This window comes from Mirounga angustirostris, unplaced genomic scaffold (assembly GCF_029215605.1).
Source record: "Mirounga angustirostris isolate CCGP_5_RB_7025 unplaced genomic scaffold, mMirAng1.0.hap1 SCAF_15, whole genome shotgun sequence".
Taxonomy (NCBI): Eukaryota; Metazoa; Chordata; class Mammalia; order Carnivora; family Phocidae; genus Mirounga; species Mirounga angustirostris.
The window spans coordinates 72,838,462-72,862,674 of record NW_026991723.1 but is presented as its reverse complement, the minus strand read 5'-3'; the positions used below and the strand labels follow the sequence as shown (position 1 = coordinate 72,862,674).

The window sequence follows — 24,213 nt, the reverse complement described above, 5'->3', positions numbered from 1 at the left end:
GGAACACAAGCAGGGGGAGTGGGAGAGGGAGAAGCAGGCTTCCCGCAGAGCAGGGAGCCCGATGCGGGGCTCGATCCCAGGACCCTGGGATCATGACCTGAGCCGAAGGCAGACGCTTAACGACTGAGCCACCCAGGCGCCCCCGGCCTTCACTATTTCTAATGCATGTTATATTTTGTTGTTGGACTTGCATTTCCTTATCTCCTCTAGTTCCTTTTTTTTTTTTTTTTTTAAAGCTCTACGCCCAGTGTGGGGCTTGAACTCATTACCCCAGGATCAAGAGTCACATGCTCTACTGACTGAACCAGCCAGGCGCCCCTCATCTAGTTCCCTTTTTATTTCTGCCTCTCTCAACCAGTTTCCTCTCATGCATTCTCTTATTAACTCATCCTTTATCTGTTTTAATCCATCTTTAAAATTTTTTACAAAAATTTTACAAAAAAGATGTTGCCTAAGTTTACTATTACTTTGCTTAATATTGTTTTTTTCAAAAGAATATTCATTCTTTGCCTCTTAAGCACATCTTTGTAGAATCATTTCTTAGATTTCATAGAATCATTTTTATGTTGTTTTTTTGCTTCTAGATTACTTATTGTTGGAAGATAAAAGTTTTATCTAGGTTTGATATTTCTCTTGTAATAAAATGGATGACATTCTCTTTGATCTTACTTTTTATTGGATAATATTAATGTGCTTATCTCAGATCTCATCTTGAAGGATTTATTACTGATTGGATAATCCAGCGTCCTTCTGTCCTGTCCTTCCGGGAGCAGCTAGCTGTGAGAAAGCCAATGCCCTGAGCTTTATTTCTGAGCCCTTTTTTTTTTTTTAAAGTAGGTTCCACACCCAGCATGGAGCCCAACACAGCTTGAACTCATGACCCTGAGATCAAGACCTGAGTTGAGATCAAGAGTCAGACACTTAACTGACTGACCCACCCAGGCGCCCCTATTTCTGAGCACTTTTGCTATCTTTTTTTTTTTTTTTTTTTAAGATTTACTTATTTGAGAGAGAGCGAGAGAGAAGCGGGCAGGGGCAGAGGGAGAGAATCTTCAAGCAGACTCGCCACTGAGCACAGAACCTGTGGGGGTGGGGGGGAGGGGTAAAGGCTGGGGGGTGAGGGTGGTGGTGCTGGATCTCACCACCCATGAGATCATGACCCGAGCTGAAACCAAGAGTCCCACGCTTAACTGACCGAGCCACCTAGGTGCCCCTCAGCACTTGGCTGTCTTGATTTGTGAAACTGTTGCTCTCAGTCAGCATTGTGTTGTCTGACTTCATTATGATGCTATGGTCTACAGAGGCAGGAGAGAACCAAGTCCCTCCTTCTGCCCACCCAGGTTCTCTGTCAGGTGGAACCTCCAGGTCTCTAGACCTCCCCATAGAAGTCCTTCCATGTTACTGATCTCCAGTATGCTAAGGAAGGACTATTATTATTATTACTACTAGTAGTAGTCATAGTAGTATATATGGTTTTTACCCTGGCTGCCTGTCAAAATACAGGAACGACCAGGCTAAATTGTTCCAGATGGAGCATCCATCACTTATTTGTCCTGTTGCCCTCCTCACTTCTAGGCCCCACCTCTGTGGGCCCCAGTCCTTCCCCAGTTCCTTCCTAGAAGACATTGAGACCAGGCTTCTTTGCTTGGGGGCACGTTGTACATTGTAGCTCTCAGCATCTTTTCTTTTGTCTGGTCTCCTCCACATGGTGCTAAGCAGAAACGTCTTCATGTTGATGGCTTGTGTATGTCAACCAACCCTTCCTTCCAACCCAGATGCAAATTGTGACCCCTTTTTCCTAATCTCCGCCACGTCTGTCAGGATTGGGGGTGGGAAGTGGGAACCAGATGCTTTTGTTCACGTCCCCATCTTCCCCCCGAGTTCAGACTCTCGTGGCTGTGAGTGAGCCCAGTTGTACTGAGATGGGAGCTGTGCCGACAGTATTTCTGCTTTGTGTTCTGTTTGTGAACAGACATTCTGCGTGTGGTATTTCTTATATATTATATTTGGTGTGCCTAAAATTATATGCAAACACGTAGCAATTTTCATTTCTGATGTCTTTACGGAATCTTTAAAAGCTGTGAAGATAAAGGGGAATGCATGTGATCGGTCCTCAAGTTCTCTCTCGTAACCGTATTTTTCTTTACATTTTCCAATTATTCCCCCAGCTAATCGCCTTGTGTTGCATGTGTGAGTGACATGTAATATGCTGTGGGCAGTTTTGATTTTGAATAGAATAATTTGTTGTTCTTCTTCCTTCTTAGGGAGCAGGCTCCCATGGGAGAAATATAGTTTTCCAGGTAGTTATAAAAAGTTTTGTTTAAACTTTTTCTCATTTGTAGAAAATGTACCGGCTTGTTGGGAAAGTTGCTCTTCCTTGAAAATTAGCTGTGGTATTCCTGGACACTCTGGGAGTTTTTTACTCATTAGTAACAAACCTCTTCTTTCTTCATGACTACATGAAGAAAATAGACCATGGAAGGAATAAATCAGACTGCAGGAGGAGTGAAATGGTCTTTTTTGTTGAAATAAGTCTCCTCTCTGATTATTTTACTGCCTTCGTCCTTAGCTGAGTAGCTCTTGAAATACTGTCTGCTGTGAAGCAAACATCTTGCCTGGCCATCTCCTCTCTGTTCATCTTCTAGGTTGGAAACACCACCCACTCTGAGAGTTCTGATCCGTGGTCTCTGACTTTCATTCACCTTTTCCTTATGCTCAGACTTTTTAGATGTTGACATGCTTACCTTCAGGACATTTAATGTATGGACTATCCAAGTGATAAGATGAACTTTCTAAAAATATCACAGCTTTATTAGTTTATAGTGATTTTTTTTTTAAAGATTTCATTTATTTATCTGACAGAGAGAGAGAGAGACAGTGTGAGAGGGAACACAAGCAGGGGAGTGGGAGAGGGAGAAGCAGGCTTCCTGCGGAGCAGGGAGCCTGGGATCATGACCTGAGCCAAAGGCAGACGCTTAACAACTGAGCCACCCAGGTGCTCCAGTTTATGGTGATTTTTATTTTTAAGATTTTATTTATTTATTTGACAGAGAGATAGCAAGAGCAGGAACACAAGCAGGGAGAGTGGGAGAGGGAGAAGCAGGCTTCCCGCAGAGCAGGGAGCCCGAAGTGGGGCTCGATCCCAGGACCCTGGGATCATGACCTGAGCCGAAGGCAGACACTTAACAACTGAGCCACCCAGGCGCCCCTTATGGTGATTTTTTTAAAAAAGATTTTATTTATTTATTTGAGAGAGAGATAGTGAGAGAGAACATGAGCAGGAGGGAGAGGGAAAAGCAGGCTCCCTCCTCCCTCCCCAAGCAGGGAGCCTGATGGCGGGGCTCCATTCCAGGACCCCGGGATCATGACCTGAGCTGTAGGCAGATGCTTAGCTGACTGAGCCACCCAGGTGCCCCTAGTTTATGGTGATTTTTAAATATGAATTATTTTATCTGATTCTCTCAGTAGCCTGTGATATAATAAAAGCAAACCGGATTACCTGATTTCACAGAGAAGGACACTGAGGATTGGAGGGGTTAAGTGACTTAGCTAAGGTCATGCAATTAGGTTGTAGAGCCAGGACTTGTAGGCAGATGGGATGCTCTTGCTGTTAAACACCCTGCTGGCTCTTGTAAGATGTCAGAGTTTCAGTTGTACTTAGCCAAGATATGTTTTGCTAAGACGTGCAACCTTTCCCTATGTTTTATCTTTTAGAAGATGATCTCTTAGAAGATGATGGAATTTTCAATATTTCAGTATTCAGTGAAGCTTGTTTGAAACTGAACAGGCACCCTAGGAAACTCGGATCAGAACAAATGTACCAAGTAAGAAGATCTCTCATGTTATCTCTTAATGTATTACGTCACTTAAAAATTTGAGGGCTCTCCAGGTGAGGATCCAAAGTATTTAAAAACACTAATGGAATGAACTTCTGGACAGTTTGATTTTTGTTTCTAGAGTTGGATGTGAGATGGGTGCCAAGTGGGGGACTAAATTGGAGGAAGACACTCTAGTGGGTGACTTGCTATCAGTTTCCCTGTCTGGTATTTCACATGTATGTATTATATTTTGTTTTAGTGCATTTTATAATTGCAGCTTATTCTGTCATCAAATTCATGCTGGCTCGTAGATTTTTAAGAAACTCATTGTATGGCTATTGGTCCTCATTTAACTTGACTTTTTAAAAATCATACCTCTCAAGTAAAATGATTGGTAAATTCAGGTAGGAACTGAGATTCGTTATTTTGTGTCACTTTTAGGGCCTTGCAAATCTTCTGGCAGAGTAGACTAAGTATTAAAGTTCATTCATTCACTCATTAGCCATTTACCAAAAGAATATCATGTATCAGGACCTGTAACTTTCAATTCACACTAATGTAAATACACAAGTAAACGACAGTGTGGTATAATGAGTGCTTTGATAAAAGGTAAATAAATGGGGGATTGTGTGCATGTGTGTATGTCCAGGTAGGGTTTTGTTTTTTGTTTGTTTGTTTTTAACAAGAAGCAAAGACTGTGCTAAATCATAGAGAATGAGTGGGACTCAACCAGATCAAAGATGTGAGGTGAAGGTGAAGAAGGGCACTGTGGGCAAGTAGAGAAGCATCTTTTAGGGAACGTGGTTCTCTTAGGGAACAAAGAAAGCAAGGGAGAATGGGAAGAGATGAGGCAAAAACCTGAGCAGTGACTAGATCATGAAGAGCCCTATAATTTTGAGTTCCAATCTTATTTTTAATGTCTCTGTGGAGCCACTGAAGGATTTTAAGCAGGTGAGCCAAATATTCAAATTTTCATATTTAGAAGGAACACAGGGGCTAGAAACATATTCAGGTACCCAGATAAAGTTTAGATGATTTTTAAAAATTGGCGTGAAAATAAATGGTCCTGGGACAATTGGTTAGCTACTTCGTTGAGAAAATAAATGATTCTTTGCATTTACACTAAAATGATTAAAGAGTTAAGTTGGGGAAAAAAGTTGTTTTTTAATATGTTAAAGATTCATAAAGTAACATTAAGTAACATGTAAAATACTCTCAACAGACCCATTGTAAAACGTGAATATTCAGAGGCAGTTTGCAAAAGAGGATAAATATATATATATGTGTGTCATACAGTTAAGTTGTAGATCCAGGACTTACATATATATATGAGATTATATATGTATAATCTCCAAAACACATATGAACACGTTATACCTCACTAGTAAAAAAAAGAAGAAAAAAAATTAAACCACAAGATACCATGATTCTTCTATAAGCATAGAGTACTGTTTTTTTTGTTTGAGAGAGAGCACATGTGCAAGGTGGAGGGGGGGCAGAGGAAGAGGGAGAGAGAGAGAGAATCTTAAGCAGGCTCCATGCTAGGCGTGTGGACTCAGTCTCACAACCCTGAGATCATGACCTGAGCTGAAATCAAGAGTTGGACACTTAACCGACTGCACCAGGCACCCCTCTCCTATTATTTTGACCCCACTCTCTTTCTCCTTCCTAGGATTCCCTTCCTCTGCCTGTCCCTTAAATCTGAATACCTTCAAGGTTGTACATTGCCCCTTCTCTTGTCATTCTGTATCCCTCTTTGCTTCCTTCACTGTCTCTATGCTGGTAAGTCCTAAATCTGTTTCTCCAGGCCTCATCTGTTCTATAAGCTCTAGGCCCATACTCCCTGATTAACTTTTTGTGTTCTTTTTCGCACTGTGTCTTCACATATGTGACTCTCCTACCAGCAATGCCCTTCCTTCCTTTATCCTATCTGGCTGCCTCCTGTTTATCCACAAAGCTCAGCGCAGTCATCTCCCCTGGTAGGAAGGCTTCACTGACCTTCTGCCCCAAACACCGCTCCTGCTGTCTGAATTGTTTTTCCTGTCTGCAACTCACCTGCTTAATGCTAATTTCTCCTCGGGTCCAAATTTAGATAGGCAAGCTTTTCCTGATCCCCAAGGAGGAGGGTTAGGTGTCCTTCCTGAGTGCTCCTGCTGCCTCATGTATTCTAGGACTTATCCCTGGGTATTTTGTTGGCCTGGATACTCATCGGTGAGCTCCTTGAGGTTAGGCCTGTACCTTAATTGCCACTGTGTACCCAGCACCGTATACTCTGTATACTTATTTATAGAACCAATTAATGACAGAGAAAAAAAACTTCACACTATATTTTTAAATAAAATAACTTTACTATAAATTTGTGCATACAGTGTTTGTAACCAGAAAGTCATTTTTTGTTTGTAGACTAAACCACGTGGAGTTTAGGATGAGACTGAGTTTGTAGAAACGCAGCCTACATAGTTGTGAGGTCTTTTCCAGCAGATGGCAGCAGCCTAAATGTAGAACTGGTAAAGCCAAATATCTGGATTGACCCAATGTGTTTCGGTTTTTCCAGAATGGGTGAAATTGAGAACAGAGGGTTAAGGGCGTTGAGGGTCTCAGGCAAGAGAATAATTGAAGTGATAGGGTACCTGAGAGAGCTGGGGAAGACAAGGATGGGGGTGGTAGAATATGGGTAGAAGATCTCGAGTGAGGAAATCTTGGGGGTTTCTTGAGAGAGATCAGGCACAATGGATGAGTGGGGCAGAGGGATAGGAGATTGTGAGATCTTGGGGCAGCTCTGAGAATGATGCAGCCTGGGATGTGGCTGTGGAGATGAGTAGCTAAAGTGGAGCGGAGGAACTTCATAGCATTGAGCTCAAGGATCTCTGAGGCCAAGTTTTGATGGCTTGTCTATAAGGACCTTTATGTTCCCCAAGAGAATGCTAGGAATTGGGGGAGAGGGGAAACTCCCAGTGAGCCAGATGTCGGGGTCTTGAGTGACTGTGGAAGAATGGCAGTGATGAGGAAGGATGGAGGGTGGTCATAGCCAATGACGTGAGCATCAAAGGAAACGCTAAACACAAAATGCCCAGCTGTAGCACACAGATCGATCAGGGGTTGAGCATATTACTTCTGGGACCTTCACATATTTTTTCCCTTATAAGTCCCTATATTATACATGCATCTTAGTTTGGCAATGGATAGAGTATTAAAGGCTAACAGCGTGCATGATGAATCCATGGACCAAAAACTCTTACCGGAGCTCTAATAGGAAGGACCAAGTGAAGTGTACCCTTGCACAGTTGCTTTGAATGCATAATTGGGAGGAATCTGTTCAAAAATTCTGTTTCATGAGGCATATCAATGGATCCTTTATGAATGAAAAGAAATTAAAAGGATTTGCCCAATAGTGCCAGTGCCATCTTCTTTACCTGGGAGGACATCGTTGTCTTAGAATAGCCTACATTTTGTTCACTGGAGATGCAGTTATGCATTTTAAGCTTTGTCCTGTAGCTGGTGGAGGGGGACGTTGAATAGGATAGGGAGAGTAGGTTTGTAAAGTCCATCCCCAGTTTAGCTTGCTATTGTATTAAAAACAATTCTAGCAGAATGAACCTTCTTGCTTTATCTCTGTTTTGCTTATAGTCTAGATCTCTGCAAGCCAACAGAAAATTTAATGCAACCCTTTCTTTTAATCTCATGACAGTTTAAAGTTCTGGGTCAAAGGTGGTATCTGAATAATTTTTATCATGCAACATCATTTAACTTTACAACAAGGGAACGAGCTCCAGTGGTGTGTTTAGACCTGCACCCAGCAACTGATTACACAGTGAATGTCACCGTCCTGGGATCTTCTGAGCAGCACTCAGTGCAAATAATGATGGCAATGGCACCAGCAGGTGGGTGTACATGTCCCTCCGTTTTGTGTCTCAGGACATGTGAAATATGTGAACTGCACAATGTCGGGGAGCATAAAGAATGCTAATCTGGGAGTCAAGAGACGTGTGTTCTAGTTCTAATGACTACCGACCTTTTTCTGGGCTTTAGGGGGCCTGAATCTTACCACCCCTCCCCTTCCCCGTAGGGGTTCTTGCTCGCAGCGGGTAGAGATCAAGAATGGACTGTTTCATTTAGGGCTTCCTGATGGTGATGGATTGAAAATACTGTAAGGCTTCCTCTCTCTTACCGCCGGTTTAAGATGGCTGAGCCCCCAGGGTAGTCATTATGAACAACGAGAACCAAATTCCTGGAGATCAGTGACGTGAGCCGCACTGTGCTGGCCCTGGTTGAGACAGGGAGGCCTTACGACTGGAACATGTCTGAGCACATGAACCTGACACAGAGAACAGTGGCCTCGTGAAGGTCAGACTTCCTAGAAAGGCCATCTGGCCTTGTGAAGAAGCCAGCTCGAGGCCAGCCGTGTCAAGTCCACAGCTCTCTCTAGTAGGAAGGGACATAGAATTTTTTTGTTCTCTAATCCACTGGATTTAACAGACAAATTTATGGGCAACCAGGTGGAGGGGCTGCCACCTTTGAAGGAAGGCAGTTGAATAAGTTAGGTTCTGCTCCTGCCTTCCTGATCCTTCTCTCCCGTATTCACCACTGTTCTGAGAAAAAATAAAGCAGAATTATGTAATGGTTGCCCAACACCGTGAACTTAAGAAACATCACTCAAGCATACACTCAAAAGTGGTTAATTTTATGTTGTGTGAACTTCACCTCCATTTTTTAAAAAGAGCCAACAAATTAGCTATGTTCTTCTTGGCTCCCGGGCCTCAGTTACCTTCTCACTGATCTTTACATGACATAATACAAGTAAAATGTTTAGAATAGTTTCCAGCACATAGTAATGATGATGACAATAATAGCTATGTTTATTGAGTACTAAGTATGTGCCAGGCACTGTTTAAAGTGCCCTCTTTGGGTTAGTATCCAAAATATATGAAACATATTATAAAACTCAATACCCCAAAACCAAATAAACCAATTAAAAAATGGGCAGGAGACATGGACAGACATTTTTCCAAAGAAGACATGCAGATGGCCAACAGACACATTGAAAGATGTTCACCATCACTCATCATCAGGAAATGCAAATCAAAACCACAGTGACATACCACCTCATATTGTCAGAATAGCTAAAATCAACAACACAAGAAACAACAGGTGTTAGAGAAGATGTAGAGAAGGGGGAACCCTCTTGCACTGCTGGTGGGAATGCAAACTAGTACAGTCAGTTCAAAGAACAGTTTGGAGGTTCCTCAGAAAGTTAAAAGTAGAACTACCCTGCAATCCAGCAATCGCACTACTGGGTATTTCCCCAAAGAATGCAAGAACACTAATTCAAAGGGATACATGCACCCCAATGTTTATAGCATTATTTACAATAGTCAAATTATGGAAGTAGCCCAAGTGTCTGTCATTGATGAATGGATAAAGAAGGTGTGAGATATATATATATATATATCACATAATCACATATATCACATATGTATATCACACCCTCTCTCCCTCTCTCTCTCTCTGTCTGTCTCTGTCTCTCTCTCTCTATATATATATTGGAATTTATAAAATTGAATAAAAATGAATGAAATCTTGCCATTTGCAACAACATGGATGGAGCTAGAGAGTATAATACAAAAAGAAGTAAGTCAGTAAGAGAAAGACAAATACCATATGATTTCACTCATATGTGGGATTTAAGAGACAAATGAGCAAAGGGAGAAAAGAGAGAGAGAGACAAATCAAGAAACAGACTTAACTATAGAGAGCAAACTGATGGTTACTAGAAGGGAGGTGGGTGGGGGGTGGGTTAAACAGGTGATGGGGATGAAGGAGAGCACTTGTGATGAGCACTGGGTGATGTATGGGACTGTTGAATCACCGTATTGTATGCCTGAAAATAATATCACACTGTATGTTAACTAACTGGAATTTAAATAAAAACTTTAAAAAAGAAAAAAGAAAGAAAAAAATTGCAGTGAGCAAAAAACAAAAAACAAAATAAAACAAAAAACAAAACAAAAACAAAAGAAAAAACAAAACAATGTGTCCTCTTTGGATCAACTCAGACCTACCAAACCTTCTGAGGAAAGCATTGCCATTGTTCCCATTTTATAGACAAAGATCATGAGGCACAGAGAAATTAAACAATTTGTCCAGGATCACACACCCAGTGATTTGAACACAGGGTGATTTGACCCTGGCTCCACGGCCCTCATTCTTAATGCACTTCTGCTGCTTCTCACTAGTTATGCAAAAGGAAAAAGCAAAATTATATTCTCAGAATCCAGTGCACAGTCAGTCCAGACCCACCTTGCTTTTGTCAATTGTGGACCATGAGCAAAAACTTCAAATGACATGGATGCATAAATGCATTCATTGAATAAATGTTTATTTCTTTTCTAGTCTGTGTCAAGCAGGTTCTAATAGCTGACATTGTGGCAGCAGTAAAACAATCCCAGGTGACATGGTGTTGGAATTGTTCAGGGGTCATGGCGGAGAGAGAGATAAACAAGTAAGGAAATAAATCCCATGTTAGGTGGGGAAGAAAGCATGGCAAAGGGAGTGACAACTGATGGTCAGGGAAGGCCTCTATTTTATATATATCTTATACATGTAATATATATATATATTTATTATATTTAGGCCTCTATATGTATAAATACATATATGTTCATTATATATAAAATATATTTATTTATATTTTATTTTTATTTAAATTCATTTAATTAACATATACTGTATTATTAGTTTCAGAGGTAGAATTTAGTGATTCATCAGTTGCATATAACACCCATGCTCATCACATCATGTGCCCTCCTTAATGCCCATCATCCAGTTACCCATCTCCCCCCAAACCCCCTCCCTTCCAGCAACCCTCAGTTTGTTTCCTAGAGTTAAAAGTCTCTTATGGTTTGTCTCCCTTCTGATTTCATCTTACTTTATTTTTCTCTCCCTTCTCCTATGATCCTCTGTTCTGTTTCTTAAATTCCACATATCAGTGAGATCATATGATAATTGTCTTTCTCTGATTGACTTATTTAGCTTACCCTGATACCCTCTAGTTCCATCCATATCGTCACAGAGGATTCCTTTTTTTGATGGCTGAGTAATATCCCAGTGTGTGTGTGTGTGTGTGTGTGTGTGTGTGTGTGTGTGTATGCCACATCTCCTTTATCCATTCATCTGTCGATGGACATCTGGGCTCTTTCCATAGTTTGCCTATTATGGACATTGCTGCTATAAACATTGGGGTGCAGGTGCCCCTTTGGGTCAGTATATTTGTATCCTTTGGGTAAATACCTACTAGTGCAATTGCTGGGTCATAGGGTAGCTCTTTTTTTTTTTAAGGGTAGCTCTATTTTTAACTTTTTGAAGAACCTCCATACTATGTTCAACAGTAGCTCTACCAGCTTGCTTTCCCATCAGCTGTGTAAGTGGGTTCCCCTTCCTCTGTATCCTCGACAACATCTGTTGTTTCCTGACTTGTTAATTTTAGCCATTCTAACTGGTGTGAGGTGGTTTCTCATTGTGGTTTTGATTTGTATTTCCCTGATGCTGAGTGATGTTGAGCATTTTTTCATGTGTCTGTTGGCCATTTGTATGTCTTCTTTGGAGAAATGTCTGTTCATGTCTTCAGGAAGGTCTCTATTATAAAGTGACATTTAAGCGCAGATCTGGAGGAAGTGAGGGAGTAAGCCATGCACAGGGAGGACACCAAGTGACAAGGTCTTGCAAGAGGCATGTCCTTGGCATGTTTTAGGAATATCAAGGAAGTCAGTATGGCTGGAGCAGAGTGAGCTGGAGAAAGTGGTAGGAGATGGGATCTAAACTGTAGCTTGAGTATCAGTCAGGGTCCCATGGTGTCAAATTTAGAAAGTAAGTCCACAGTTATCTTCTCCTTTACAACATGGATCCTGAATTACCAATGGTAAGTATAATCTTGCATGTGATAGTTCAGCCTCTCTAGATCACCAAGCAATTTGGAGTCTACCACCTGTGAATTTGAACTTAGTTTGGGAGGTGCTCTCTTCTCATAAGGTTACTGGGTTCTGTCTCTCACTAGTCTTGCCATATGTTTTGTGGGGAGGGAAATTCTCTTCCCTTGAAAATTTTAGAACTTTGCCATGGTGGTTCTGGGTCTTTCTTGGTGCCCATCCCAAGGATTTAGAACCTTCTCATTTTCATTTCTCCTTCAAGCCCTGTTTCTATCCACCGTTCACCATTGCTGAAGATCTTTATCTCTAGTGAAAGAGCCTCCTTACTTTGTGGGCAGGATACCCCACATTATAGTGAGAGGAGTAGTAGGAAATTCTTCAAGAGAATTGCATCATCTTGCATGCCTCCTTCACTGTCCCAGTTTCCTGCTTTTTTCTCTAAATTTCTGTCCCCAGAAAGATCCTGAGAATTGTTTTAGTTCTGAGCTTCTGGGGTTCTTATTATTGCATGCCTTGCCTCTGAGTGCTACTTTCTGCTTAGAAGTTTTCACATTTGTCTCCTGGAGAAATACCCTCAGTGGATCCTTGAGCTGCTTTGAATTTCTGGAACTTGTGCTTTCACTGGTCTAGTGACGTCCAGGAAGTGCCCTAGGTTAGTGGTTTTTCACCCAAGTCCACTTTCCTTAGAACTGACTTATAAGACTCAGCTGCCTGGGCTTTTTTGTTGGGGACTGCAGCATCACTTCGGGCCACCATATCCTTTTCTGCATCGGGTAAGCCTCCAGTGCTCAGCTTCCTCTGATGATTCCCACTGTAAGCTTTCCACCTGCCATCCTCCTCATTTCTGTTCCTTTTCTATCCCCAGGTCTGGCCAATTCCTTTTGCTAGGTATTAGGACTTTCCTTCCCTATATTTGGGTTTTGTTTTCACACTTAGATTTTTGTTCTCCTAACATCCTACTTTGGATTCAGCCAGGGAATCTCCATGGAGAGAGAATGATGTCAGACAGTTCTCGGTCTGCTACCATCATTCAGTGTTCAAATAAATTCTGCCCACCTTTCATTTCATTAGAAGGTACAGGTTTCTATTCCGTTCAACCTGTAACCCAGGCCTGGGTCTGATCATTTGTCATTCTCCCTGGATTCTCTTTCATGCATCTCTGTTATTCTTTTCCTTCTTCCTCAAGTTCTAACTCCCTGCATTTCCCAGGCAGGTTTCCTTCAAGCCAGTGCTGTCCCTGCTACAAGAATAGTGTCACCTGAAACTAACTTAACAATGCTTGAAGAATTCTCCGATTTTTCTAGCCATTCTTTTCTTAATGTGTCCACATTTTCTGAAACTACATAGCATCACAATTGTAGTTACTGAGGAGTGCCCCATTAATGTTGACTCTGGTGTCTCTATTTAAAACCTTTAGAAGACCTTTCTTGATAGAATGATACCTGGATTTGGGCACCTGTTGGGGGAAGTGTCCTTTTAGTCTCTCCTCCAAAATAGTCCCGTTATTCCTCTCTTTGATGATTTTGAACCACCTTCCCTGAACCTAGTAAATATTCCTATCTTTTCTGGGCTCTTTAGAGTAGTTACATTTGGATGTATTTCCTTTTCCTTATCATATTTTTTTCTAGCTGGACCAATAGGATTTTAGATTTTCTTCTCCTTGGTGTGATTTCCTTCACTTTATTTCATTCTCTCCTGGTCTCGTCCTATGCACAGCTCCCAGAAAGCAAGAATCTGCATCTTGTTTGGGCAGTGACCTATAATATATGAACTCTACCCACTAGGAGATGTGACCCAAGGAATGGGAGTCTCCTACCAGTCAGATTACATATTTACTGTTCCTTCCTTGAGAATTAGTGAGTAGGGAGTGGAGAGAGGCCACCTGGGAAGACAGGTAAATAGCAACCTTTAACACACTTGAGCAAGGTAATTGGCTTCTGCAATGTTAGAGGGTTGAACAGGAAAGTTCTCCTCTAGTTCTAGGAGTCTATGTTAGGAAAGCAATTCTGGGTTCCTTCAAATTCATTTATTTCAACATCCATATTTTTTGACCAATTTATTTATCATCATTATTTCATCTATCCAATTTTGTATTCTTACTGATAATATACAACTTACTCATATAGTAAGAGTTTTATTATTATTTGTGTCAAACATTTTTCTTGATTAATAGTTTCTTTTCATTTTGTTTATGTTTTTTTTGACATACAAAAGTTTTAGATTTTATATAGTCAATACTATTGATCTTTTCATTTGTGATGTATTACATTAATATTAAATATAGAATTTTTAAAACAAAAGAGTATTTATTTATATCCCATCTTTCTTCTGGGAAAAACTTTAAGTGACCTGCATGGGTCTAGAGAATAAAATAAGTTAGATATGTAAGCTAAAGAAGAATGAAAACAAAGTCAGGGACATAAAAAAAAGATGCAGAAGAAAGGTTAAGGATAATCCGTATTCTTATAACTTATTTATTTTTTCATTAGTGGCTCACAAATTTAGGTTTAGTTTTTGACCCATCCAGTCAGAAATGGTGCCATTACATTGTCTTTAAGGTTACAACAAAGTGGTGTTTCTCAGGGGAAGTACAATTGTTTTCAACAATGTGATTAGATAGGAATTTTTTATTCCATGGGGGTTTCCTAGATAGTACAATGTATGAGCAACATTTTATGAGGATTTTATGAGGCTGTTTTTTTATTGCCCCTCAATGTGTTTCATTACATTATAGGAAAGCACAGTTCAGTGTGTGGTGGACAAGGAAAGATGCCTTAAAAATGCCTGTCCTTTGCTGATCTGGCTTGATTCAGGGGTAGGATTAGATTATTGTAGACTATTTGGAGGAATGACTGGTGTCCATGTTTCCTAAATATTGTTTCTCTCAACTCAGATCTGATAAATGGTAGGTATCACTGAGCCTGAGATTGTTCTCTCTGGCCAGTACCCAGGGAGCAGCCGTTCTGTGTTGAAAGTGAGGACCTGTGCCTCAATAGAAGGCTGCGCACCTCTGTTAAAGGGTTGAGCCTATAGAGCTGAACCAAGGGAGTCATTTGAATTTGCCCTGCATAGTTGAATGAGTGATTAAACCCCCCCAAATTTCTCTCCATATAATATGATCATATACTTTCAGCAAGCAAATTTCATGGTAGTTGTAACCAGATACCAAATTTGTCTTAAGAAAAATTTCAACAGAGTAACAGTAAAACTCCCAACTTTGAACAATGTCATATCCTCTTGTTCCTTCTAAGATAAACTGTTTGCAAAATGTACTTCAAGGACAACTAAAGATAATAAAGTGATACCACTGTTTATAGAACAGTTATAAAAATAGTGACTTTGTTTTCAAAACAGTTGATTCTTAGCCATTTTTTCTCACACTGTTTCCCTTGCAAAGTCAACCGTCTATTTAGACTGCTCCTGATTAGGGTTTTAAAAACTATATCATTTAGGAATAAGAGATTTCTTGCTTTTCTGTTCTCTATAGCAGAGGATTACATGCATTTACTTCTAAAATAGTGTTGGTACATTTTTTTAAAAAATCAAAAAGGGGGGAAACAGAATAGTCTTCCCTCTATTGCCTGGTAGAAAACCGTGACTGTTACGGTGGTTTATGTTGCAAGTTTTCTTTTTTTTTTGCTTTTTGTTGCAAGTTTTCTGACAGCATGCATAATTTGAGATCTGTGTTGACCTTATAAAACTCCCCCCCCAACTGATTCCTGTTTACAGAATTGAAGTACAAAGAAAAGATAATAAAGACCGTAAAAAATTTAACATTGTTTCTGACAGTTTCCTACAAAATGATAAATATTGTAACAGTATTCTGTGGTAGTAGAGTTATGTCTGAAGTCTTTCTGCTTCTTTTATAAACCATCAGCCTGAGAAACTCATACTTGCAATTGGTCTAGCCAAAAAAATGACATTTATTTTGCATGGAATACCTGAGCATTTGCAATATGTGAAAAATGGCGGGGGGTAGTGGGTAGTAAATGTTGTTTCTTTTTAAGATAATATAATGACATTGTAGATCCAGCTAGGCAGTACCATACCCATGGGGTAAATCAAGATGAATAAGTTATTTAGAATTGGAGCCCTTCACTAAATGGGTCCTAAATGGTTTTGGAGGCAGTAGATTCATCCTACTCTTTTCGGGACTACCCCATATTCTAATCATGTGTACCCAGAGAGACTCCAAGACTGCCGTCTTGTAGGCTGAAATCAGAGAAAAGATCACGTAACTCCTTAGTCTAAAATGTCCATTAATACAGTGCAAAGGAAAGCTAACTACAGTGTATTCTTTTTAATTTCAATTCCTTGTAACTTTTAAATTTTGGTATGATTTCAAATTTCTCTCATTTCCCCCTCCCCCATTCTCTCTCTCTTCCTGAAATAAATCCCACTTGGTTATGGTGTATTTGTTTCTTCTGTGGTGTTGGATTCTGTTCACTAATATTTTCTTTAATATTTTTGCATCAATATTCATATGTGATATTAGTTTATAGTTCTCTCTGTTTTGTATCATCTTTATCAGGTTTAGGGCTTAATATTTTCTTTGTTTCATGAAAAGAATTTGAAACGTTTCCTTCATCGTTATGCCCTTCATTATTTGAAAGGTTTTCTTCTATTACAATTCACATAGCATTTGGACTATCTGAGTCCAATGGTTAGGTAGAATTTCCCCACAAAACAGCCCAGGCATGGGGGCTTTTTTGGGGGATAGTTCCTTGATAACTTTCTCAGTTTTTTTTTTTTCCCTATGGAAAATGGTCTGTTTAAACTTTTTAAGTTTAATGGGGTCAGTTTTGGCAAACTATTTTCTTAGGAATTATCCATTTTCTCTGTGTATTCAAATTTATTTGCAGAGTGGTCTGCAAAGTACTTTCATTTAACTTTTTGAATTTTCTTCTGTTTCAATGATTATTTCTCCCTTTATTTGTATTTTCTTCCTTTTTTCTAGATTAAGTTAGCTAGCAGTTCATCTGTTTTATTATTTTCAAAAAGCCAAGGTTTTATTCTATTAATTGGATCTACTGTTTTCTTCTCCATCTCCATCAGGGATTAGCCAGCTATGGCTCGGGAGCCACATCAGGCCTGGCGCCTGTTTTCTATAATAAAGTTTTATTGGACACTAAAGGCGAAGTCGTTTGTTTACATAACATCCGTGGCTGCTTTTGTGCTACAAAGATGGAGTTGAGTTGTGTGACAGAACTGGCCGAGAAGGTTTTTACTTAAATGGTTATTCTCTGACCCTCTATAGAAAAAAGTTGGTGACCCTTGCTCAAATACATCATTAATTTCTTCTTCCATATTTATTATATTCCTTTTTTTTTTTTTGAAAGATTTTATTTATTTATTTGAGAGACAGAGAGAGAACACATGAGCAGGGGGGAGGGGCAAAGGGAGAGGGAGAAGCAGATTCCCTGTTGAGCCGGGAGCCTGATGAGGGACTTGATCCCAGGACCCCTGAAATCATGACCTGAGCCGATGGAAGATGCTTAACCGACTGAGCCACTCAGGCGTCCTGTTATAGTCCTTCTTATGCTTTGTTTTACTTTATAAAGGTGGTTGCATTTTATCTTCATTGTGAATTGTGGCGTTTTGCATTAAAAAGTGTTGTTCTTTGTCATATTAAAGGCTTTTTGGCTTGACTTCTACTTATGTGGGGATTACAACCCCTACTTTCATATGGTTTGCATTTGTCTGCTGTGCTATTGTCCATCACTTTATTTATTTTTGTTGTTTTGTTTTTGAAGATTTTATTTATTTATTTGACAGAGAGAGAGAGAGAGAGGGAACACAAGCAGGGGGAACAGCAGAGGGAGAGGGAGAAGCAGGCTTCCTGCAGAGCAAGGAGCCCGATGCGGGGCTCGATCCCAGGACCCTGGGATCATGACCTGAGCCGAAGGCAGTCGCTTAACGGACTGAGCCACCCAGGCGCTCCGATCACTTTATATTTAGTCTCTCTGAAGCACTTTGTTTTAGGAGTTCCTCTAGTAAACAGCATATAGTTAGATCTTGCATATGTTGAATACTGTATGTACATATATATATATATATATATATATATATATATATATATATATATGTAAATTTTAGAAGTCTCAAGGGCCTTCATACTTGAAAGATAGTTTTGGCTGGATATAAAGTTCTTTGTTCACATTTCTTGATTTGAGTTATCTTAAAATTCAGTTCTTTTGTTGCCTTGCTTTTTATGTAGCTTTTGAGAAGTCTGATGCCACTTAGTTCTTTTGCCTTTGGATCTTATTTATTTATTTGAGTGGAGATGCTGAGGATTTTTTTTTTTCTTAATCTTTAAAGTATAATAGTTTTACTTGGCTAAGTCTTAGGTTTGATTATTCTGGATGAACTTTCTCAGGTATACAGTGGGCCCGTTCAGTACTTATATTCAGATCTTTTTATTTCTGTAGATTTAACCTGGATTATAGTTTTAAATATTAATTCTGTTTAATGTTTTTCTTCTTTAGAGACTTTAATTATACATATGTTGGATCTTCGCTTTTATTCCATTTCAGCCACTTGATTTTTGCTCCTTTTTACTTCTTTTTAATATCATTTGTATTCTTTTTGGTTGTTTTCCTGTTTTTCTTCAATTTTCCTCATTAATTTTTTATTCTAATCTATCCTTCTTTGGGTACCATGACATTTTGACTTTATTTCTGGTATGAATTTGTCTTTTCCTTCTGTTTCCCGAATTCAGTCACTTTTGTTTCATTTCCTGCCTGCTTTGTGTCCATTTCTGTTCTTAGTTTTTGAATTTCTGACTCGAGGTGTTTTCCTCATACCCCACAATGCTTATTTGAGGACATTTATTTCAGTTTATTGTATTACAGAGTTACTGTTGTGTGTGTGTGTATGTTAATTATTGTTTGGGCATTATTTTAAAAAAAATGTAGAGTTTTTCACAAACTAAGATTTTTTTTTTAAGATTTTATTTATTTGTCAGAGAGAGAGCAAGAACAAGCAGGGGAAGCAGCAGACAGAGGGAGAAGCAGGCTCCCTGCTGAGCAAGGAGCCCAATGTGGGACTCGATCCCAGGACCCTGTATATTAATTCCATAGAATTGGTAGTTTAGAATGGTTAATAATATTTCTAGGTTAAGAGTGCCCTCTTCTGTCATTTAATGAAGTGCAGTGCCTTTAAAGGATATTTTTGTTGTTTTTTGGTGAGAGTGGGAATGAATGGTATATTCTTTTATTTTGGGGTTCTCCTTTGCTTTGTAGGATCTTGCATTCCCCTCTTGCTTTTTTTCCCATCACTGCTTAGTCTCCACAGGACACCAGTTCTTTCCATTTAATCATCTTCTTTCCCAGAAGCAATGCCTTTTGTTGAGGATTTTTGCATCTATGTTCATCAGGGATATTGGCCTTTAGTTGTCTTTCTTAGTGGTGTCTTTATCCAGTTTTGATATCAGGTTGATACTGGCTTCATAGAATGAATTTGGAACTTTTCCTTCCTTTTCTTCTTTTTGGAAGAGGTTGAGAAGAACAAGTATTAATTTGTCTTTAAATGTTTGGTAGAATTTACTTATGAAGCCATCTGGTCCTGGACTTTTGTTTTTTGGGAGCTTTTTGATTACTGATTCAATTTCTTGGCTGGTTATTGGTCTGTTCAAAGTTGTGGTAGTTTACATATTTCTAGGAATTTATCCATTTCTTCTAGGTTGTCCAATTTATTGGCATATAGTTTTTCATAATATTCTCTTCCAACTGTTTGTATTTTGATGGTGTTGGTTACTATTTCTCCTCTCTCATTTGTGATTTTATTTATTTAAGTCATTTCTCTTTTTTTCTTGATAAACTTGGCTAGAGGTTTATCAAAAATTTTTCCCCCCCGAGAACCAGCTCCTGGTTTCATTGATCTGTTCTATTATGGAGGTTTTTTTGTTGTTGTTATTGTTGTTGTTTTTATATCTTTATTTCTGCTCTCATTTTTATTTTAATTTTTAAAAAATTTTTAAGAGAGAGAGAGAATGAAAGAGCAAGAGAGAGAGTGAGCACACATGAGCAGGGGGGAGGGGCAAAGGAAGAGAGAGAGAATCTTAAGCAGGATCCATGCCGAGTGTGGAGCCCAACATGGGGCTCAGTCTCACAACCCTGAGATCATAACCTGAGCTGAAATCAAGAGTCAGACACTTAACTGACTGAGCTACCCAGGCGCCCTGTGCTCTCATCTTTATTTCCTTCCTTCTCTTGCTTTTAGGTTTTGTTTGTTGTTCTTTTTCTAGCTCCTTTAGGTGTAAGGTTAGGTTGTTTATATGAGGTTTTTCTTGTAGGTCTATATTGCTATAAACTTCCCTCTTAGAATCACTTTGGCTGCATCCCAAAGGTTTTGGACCTTTGTGTTTTCATTTTCATTTGTTTCCATGTGCTTTTTTATTTCTTCTTTTATTTCCTCATTGACCCATTCATTGTTTAGTGGCATGTTATTTAACCTCCATGTATTTGTGGTATTTCCAGATTTTTTCTTACAGTTGACTTCTAGTTTCATAGCATTGTGGTCAGAAAAGATGCATGGTATGACTTAGTGTTTTTGAATTTGTTGAGGCTGGTTATGTGGCCTAATATGTCATCTATTCTGGAGAATGTTCCATGTGCACTTGCAAAGAATGTGTACTCTGTTGTTTTAGTATGGAATGTTCTGAATATATCTCTTAAATCCATCTATTCCAGTGTGTCAATCAAAGCCACTGTTTCCTTGTTGATTTTCTATTTAGATGATCTGTCTATTGATGTAAGTGGGGTGTTAAAGTCCTTTACTATTATTGTATTATTATTGATTAGCTCCTTTATGTCTATTAGTAACTGTTTCATGTATTTGGGTGCTCCCATGTTGGGTGCATAAATATTTACAATTGTTAAATCGTCTTGTTGGATTGTCCCCTTTATTATTATACAGTTTCCTTCTTTGTCTCTTATTATAGTCTTTGTGGTTTTTTTTGTTTTTTTTTTTTAATTATTATTTTTATTTTTATTTAAAGATTTTATTTATTTATTTAACAGAGAGATAGCAAGAGCAGGAACACAAGCAGGGGGAGTGGGAGAGGGAGAAGCAGACTTCCTGCCAAGCAGGGAGCCTGATGCGGGACTCGATCCCAGGACCCTGGGATCATGACCTGAGCCGAAGGCAGACGCTTAACGACTGAGCCATCCAGGCACCCTATAGTCTTTGTTTTAAAGTCTATTTTGTCTGATATAAATCTTGCTACTCTGGCTTTCTTTTGATATCCATTTGCATGATAGATGTTTCTCCATCCCTTTACTTTCAATCTGCAGGTGTCTTTAGGTCTGAAATGAGTCTCTTGTAGGCAGCAAAAAGATGGTGTTTTGGTTTTTTTTAATTCATTCTGTCACCATATGTCTTTTGATTAAAGTGTTTAGTCCATTTACATTCAAAGTAATTATTGAAAGATATGTATTTATTGCCATTTTATTTGTTTTTTGTTGTTTCTAAAGTTTTTCTCTGATACTTTCTTCTCTCTTTCTCGGTTTACTGGTTTTCTTTAGTAATATAGTTGGGTTTCTTCCTCTTTATTCTTTGCATGTTTATTATGGTTTTTGATATATGGTTACCATTAGGTTTGTATATAATGTCTTCTGCCTATAGTAGTCTATATTAAGTTGATGGTCGCTCAAGTTTGAATCCAGTCTTTTCTCCTCTCTCCATGTTTTAGAAATATGTTATTATATATTACATTGTTTTATTTTGTGAGTTCTTTGACTCATTTTTTATAGAAATATTCATTTTTACTGCTTTTGTGTTTCCTACCTTTATACTGTCACTTTTGGTTTCCTTTCCACTCAAAGAATCCCCTTTAATATTTTTTTCAGGGATGATTTAGTGGTCACAAGCTCCTTTAGTTTTTGTTTGTCTGGGAAACTCTTTATCTCTCTTTCTATTCTGAATGATAGCTTTTTGGATAGAGTATTTTTTGCTGCAGACTGTTCCCATTCTGCACTTTGAATATATCATGCCACTGCCTTTCAGCCTTCAAAGTTTCTCTCGAAAAATCTCCTGCAACATTATGAATTTTCCCTTGTAAGTTACTGTCATCTTCTTCTTCTTCTTCTTCTTTTTCTTTTTTTTAAAGATTTTATTTATTTATTTGACAGAGAGAGACAGCAAGAGAGGGAACACAAGCAGGGGGAGTGGGAGAGGGAGAAGCAGGCTTCCCACCGAGCAGGGAGCCCGATGCGGGGCTTGATCCCAGGACCCTGGGACCATGACCTGAGCCGAAGGCAGACGCTTAACGACTGAGCCACCTAGGCGCCCCTCTTCTTCTTTTTTGTTGTTGCTTTAAATTTTTTTTCTTTATCACTATATTTTGCTATTTAATTACAATATGTCTTGGTGTGGGTCTGCTTTTGTTGATTTTGATTGGAGTTCTCTGTGCCTCCTGGATCTGCATATCTGTTTCATTCCCCAGATTAGGGAATTTTCCAGTTATTCCTTCTTTCTTTTTTTTTTTTTAAGATTTTATTTATTTATTTGACAGAGAGAGATACAGCAAGAGAGGGAACACAAGCAGGGGGAGTGGGAGAGGGAGAAACAGGCTTCCCACCGAGCAGGGAGCCCAACGTGGGGCTCGATCCCAGGACCCTGGGATCATGACCTGAGCCGAAGGCAGATGCTTTCAGTTACTATTTCTTTTCTTTTCTTTTCTGTTCTTTTTTCTTTTTTCCTTTCTTTCTTTCTTTAAGATTATTTATTTATTTATTTGAGAGAGAGTGAGTGAGAGAGCATGAGCAGGGGGAGGGATGGAGGGAGAAGGAGAAGTAGACTCCCCACTGAGCAGGGAGCCTGATATGGGGCTCAATCCCAAGATCCTGGGATCATGATCCAAGCCAGAGGCAGATGCTTTACCAACTGAGCCACCCAGGTGTGTCAAGTTATTATTTCTTCAAATAAATTCTCTGTCCCCTTTCTCTCTCTTCTTCTTCTGGGACTCCTGTGACACAAATGTCATTACATATGATGGAGTCACTGAGTTCCCTAAGTTTAATCCCATTTTGCATAATTCTTTTTTCTCTCTTTTGTTCAGCTTGGTTACTTCCCTTTACTCTGTCTTCTAGGTCACTAATTTGTTCCTTTATTTCTTCCATTCTGCTGTTCATTCCATCAAATGTGTTTCTCATTTCATTTATTGAGGTCTTTATCTCTGCTATGTCATTCCTTATCTCTGCCTTAAGGGTCTCACTCATGTCTTCCACTCTTTGCTTAAGTCCAGTGAGTATCCTTAGGATCATTGCTTTAAATTCTCTATCAGGCATGTTACTTATATCTGTTTTGCTTAGATCTCTGGCCGTGGCTTTGTCCTCTCCTTTCATTTGGGATAAATTTCTCTGTCTCCTCATTTTGTCTGCCTCTCTGTGTCTGTTTCTGTGTGTTAAGGAAGTCAGCTATGTCTTATACTCTTGAAAGTAGTGACTTTATGAAGAAGAGGTCTTGGAGTACCCTGCAGTGCAGTGTCGCCTGTTCACCAGAACCTGGCACTCCAGGAGAGTATCCTCTGTGTGTTGCTATGTGTGTAGCCTGCTGTTGTGTCTGAGTTTCTTTTCTTTCAGTGTAGTTGTCTGCACTGACTCTCTGCCTGTTGTGGGCTGTGTTTGCTCTCTGTGGTGTTAGTGGGACCCAGGCAGCATAGGCGTGCCTGCTGGGGAACTTGAGAGCAGGAGGTGGTATTAGCAAAATTGGCGCTGGGTCACTAGTCCTCTGCTGGATGCCCCGAAGTGCTGCAGTAGCTGGGGGCTGCAAGCTGGGGCTGCTTGGGGCATGAGGCTGGGTGCAGTGTGTGGAGGGAGGCAGCTGTGCACCTGGTGGCTGGGAGCAGTGCACTGCAATGGCTGGGTGCTGTGCCTTTTTGTTGTATTTTATTTGTTGTTTCAGTTTCCTATTGCTAGTATGACAAATTACGGCAAATTTAGGGGCTTAAAACAATGTGAATTTATTATACTTCTAGAGGTCAGAAATCTGAAACAGTTCCACTGTGTTAAAATTACTGTGGCAGCAGACCTGTCTTCATTCTGTAGGCTGGGAAAGAAAATCCATTTCTTTGTCCTTTCCAGTTTCTAGATCCCATCTACATTCCTTGTCTTGTGGCCCCATTCTCCATTTTTGAAGCTCCTTGGCTTAACTGCTACTTTTGTCCTTAAATCGGCTCTCCAACCCTGATCTTTTTGTTTCTCTCTTATAAGGACTGTGGTCACTACAATAGGCTCATCTAGATAATGCTGGATAATCTCCCTGTCTTAATCACATTGCGAAGTCGCGAAGTCCTTCTGCCATGTAAGGTAACATGGTCACAGATGGATGTGGACATTTGGGGGGGGGGCACATTTTCAGCCTACCATACTTGTTCTTTCAGATACATCAAAAACCACTAGTTTTTCTATGTTCTTGTATTTGGGTATGCTTTGCCGAAGTCCCGTTGTTTGTATTTGTTTTAATATTGCTTT

At 39.5% G+C, this 24,213-nt stretch overlaps 1 protein-coding gene across 1 annotated transcript in view; it reads left to right on the top strand.

Annotated features, from left to right (window-relative positions):
* Positions 1–24,213, top strand: part of SUSD1 (sushi domain containing 1) — a 124,741-nt gene that overhangs the window by 62,428 nt on the left and 38,100 nt on the right. The window contains exons 9-10 of the mRNA XM_045882928.2: positions 3,715–3,824; positions 7,507–7,699. Coding sequence (XP_045738884.1) covers positions 3,715–3,824; positions 7,507–7,699 — 303 coding nt within the window. The remainder of the gene's footprint in view (positions 1–3,714; positions 3,825–7,506; positions 7,700–24,213) is intronic.